Source organism: Dioscorea cayenensis, chromosome 14 (genome assembly GCF_009730915.1).
Source record: "Dioscorea cayenensis subsp. rotundata cultivar TDr96_F1 chromosome 14, TDr96_F1_v2_PseudoChromosome.rev07_lg8_w22 25.fasta, whole genome shotgun sequence".
Lineage (NCBI taxonomy): Eukaryota > Viridiplantae > Streptophyta > Magnoliopsida > Dioscoreales > Dioscoreaceae > Dioscorea > Dioscorea cayenensis.
The window spans coordinates 14975335-14977813 of NC_052484.1; the positions used below are offsets into that span (position 1 = coordinate 14975335).

General features: G+C 30.8%; 1 protein-coding gene across 2 annotated transcripts; it reads left to right on the plus strand.

Annotated features, from left to right (window-relative positions):
* The first annotated feature begins 443 nt into the window (after positions 1-443).
* LOC120275274 (heavy metal-associated isoprenylated plant protein 39-like) lies at positions 444-1988 on the plus strand. Of its 2 annotated transcripts, none has more exons than XM_039281806.1 (2): positions 444-647; positions 1187-1988. In XM_039281806.1, the coding sequence occupies exons 1-2, from the start codon at positions 642-644 to the stop codon at positions 1778-1780; spliced, it is 600 nt and encodes a 199-aa protein (XP_039137740.1). In that variant the 5' UTR covers positions 444-641; the 3' UTR covers positions 1781-1988. The 2 variants fall into 2 exon arrangements, with proteins under 2 accessions (XP_039137740.1, XP_039137741.1); XM_039281807.1 differs by lacking the exon at positions 444-647 and adding an exon at positions 828-864.
* The last annotated feature ends 491 nt before the right edge of the window (positions 1989-2479 follow it).

Here is a 2479-nt window from a genome sequence, read left to right on the forward strand (position 1 = left end):
TTTTACAGTTAAAAGTAATTATTGTTTTTTTTATAATAATATAGAAATATAAAAGGTTTAAGTTACTTAAGTAATGATTTTGAGTTCGAATTTTTGTGAGACTGGTTTAGAGGTTATAACTCCTATGAAATCTAGAAAACCAATGGGTCAAGGACCCCATGATATATATATAAATAGATTACAATTAAAAAGTTACAAAGATTTTTGAATTCATAATCAATCAAATGGGTTGGTCGGGTGTGACGGCTGAGTACTTAAAAATCAAGAATTCAAGAATCTGACGTGTTATTGACAAATTAAATCCTTGTCACACTTTAATTTTATAACCAAATATTCCAACCTCTCAATGTTTTTCAATTCATTTACACACACACACACACACATACACTATAATCATTTCTTTATTGATTTTCTTTGTTTTCATTTTTTATTACATCTTGTTTCATGTGATTTTTTTTTCCCACTTCCAAAATTCCAAATATTGTCCATCCCACATTGGTTTGCCCACTATATCTGTCTCTTCTTTCCTCATTCTCTCATTTCATCACCATTATTTTCTTCTTTTAAGACTCTCTCTTCCTCTCTTTCTCCCTCTCTTTCTCTAGTTTATTTTTTGTTTTCCAAGTTCTAGGAAGAGAGAAATGAAGGTAAGATAGACTTCTGTTTGAGTTTCATTTTGAGTTCATTACTTGTTTTTGTGGTTAAATGATAGAAATTTCTGTTTCTTTTTTGTGTTGTTTTGGATATGATCTCAAACTTGCCAATGATCAAAGCATGAATTGATTGATTGTTTAAATCATGGAAAATTTTATAGTTTTTTCAGATTCTTTTTGAGGTTGGGAAAAAAAAAAGAGAGAAATGAAGGTTAGAGAGATTTCTATTGAGATCATTAACTTTTTCTTGTCTTGATTGTTGTTCATTTTTGTAATTTGTTGTTAAATCATGTAAATTTCCATTCTTTTCTTTTCTTAGTTTATTTTGTTCATGAAAAACTGATTAAAAAGTGAATTGTTTCATTGTATTTACTTGCTCTTTTCTTGTTCTTATCTTGATTGTTTTTCATTAAAGAAGCAAAGGATTGATTATTGATTCTGGTTCATTCTGCTTATTTTTACTAATATACTGATTACATCTTTTAATCTTGAAAAAATTGACAAATTGATTCTGTTTTCCAATAAATCTGCAGGTAATAGTGTTGAGATTGGATTTACATGATAATAAAGAAAAACAAAAAGCCATGAAAGCAGTCTCAACACTTTCAGGAATTGATTCACTTACAATGGACATGAAAGAAGGAAAAATGACAGTGGTAGGAATAGTAGACCCTGTTAATGTTGTTAGCAAGCTAAGGAAGACATGGAATGCTCAGATCTTATCGATCGGACCTGTGAAAGAACCAGAGAAAAAACAAGAGGGTGAAAAGAAGGAAGAGCCAAAAAAAGAAGAACCGAAAAAAGAAGAGCCGAAAAAAGAAGAAGCTGAGAGCAAGAAAGAAGAGCCTGAGAACAAGAAAGAAGAGGCTGAGAAGAAGAAGGAAGAGCCTGAGAAGAAGGAACCCCCCAGTGAACAACAACAGATGATTTCTGAACTTGTCAATGCTTATAAGGCTTATCATCAATTCATGTCGACGCATTCTCATAATCAATATGTGCCAGCAACGCATTCTTATAATCAATACATGCCGCCAACACAATACGTACCGCCGGCACAATACATGCCGACACATTCATATGTTCATCACAGTGCCGAAGAAAATCCGAATTCCTGTGTCATCTGTTAAGTTTATACCAATTCAGTAATGTATCTGTTTCCACATATATATAATTATATATATTGAGTTTTGTGTTAGGGATATGATCTTGTACAGTTTGTGTATTCTGCTACCTGTGTTTTTTTTCGTATTTCTGAAGAGTTTCTGAAGATGTAAGTGCTTGTGAGTTATATGTGTTATTTTTTGAGCATGCAGTTGTCAAGAATTTCTAAAGATATTTACATGGCCCAAGAATTATTCCAGTTTAGATGCATTTTGTTGATGATATATATATATATATATATGAAACGTATGATTTTGTTCCGTTCGTGTATTGCAGCTACCAATGAGTATTTTTTTTCTTCGTATATCTGAAGATGTTTGAGCTAGTGAATTATGTTTGGAGAAATCCTGTTTCTCCATTAAATTTTTTCCGATGCGCGTGTATATGATTAGATATATATATATTTTTTGTGTTTCTAAAGAGTTTCTGCAGATGTCTGAGTTTTTGAATCTTGTGTTTATTGTTTTCTGTTACTGATCATAGAATTTCTGAATATATTTATGATGATGGATGATATTTTCTTGGTTCTACTTTGAATTACAAGTTAGTTAGAATCAATTTTGTCAAATTTTTTTTTTCTAGTGAATTAATCAATGTAGTGAAATTTTGATGTTGTTTTTTAGAAAACTTTATGAAGATGTTTGAGATGGAGAAGAATGATGCTT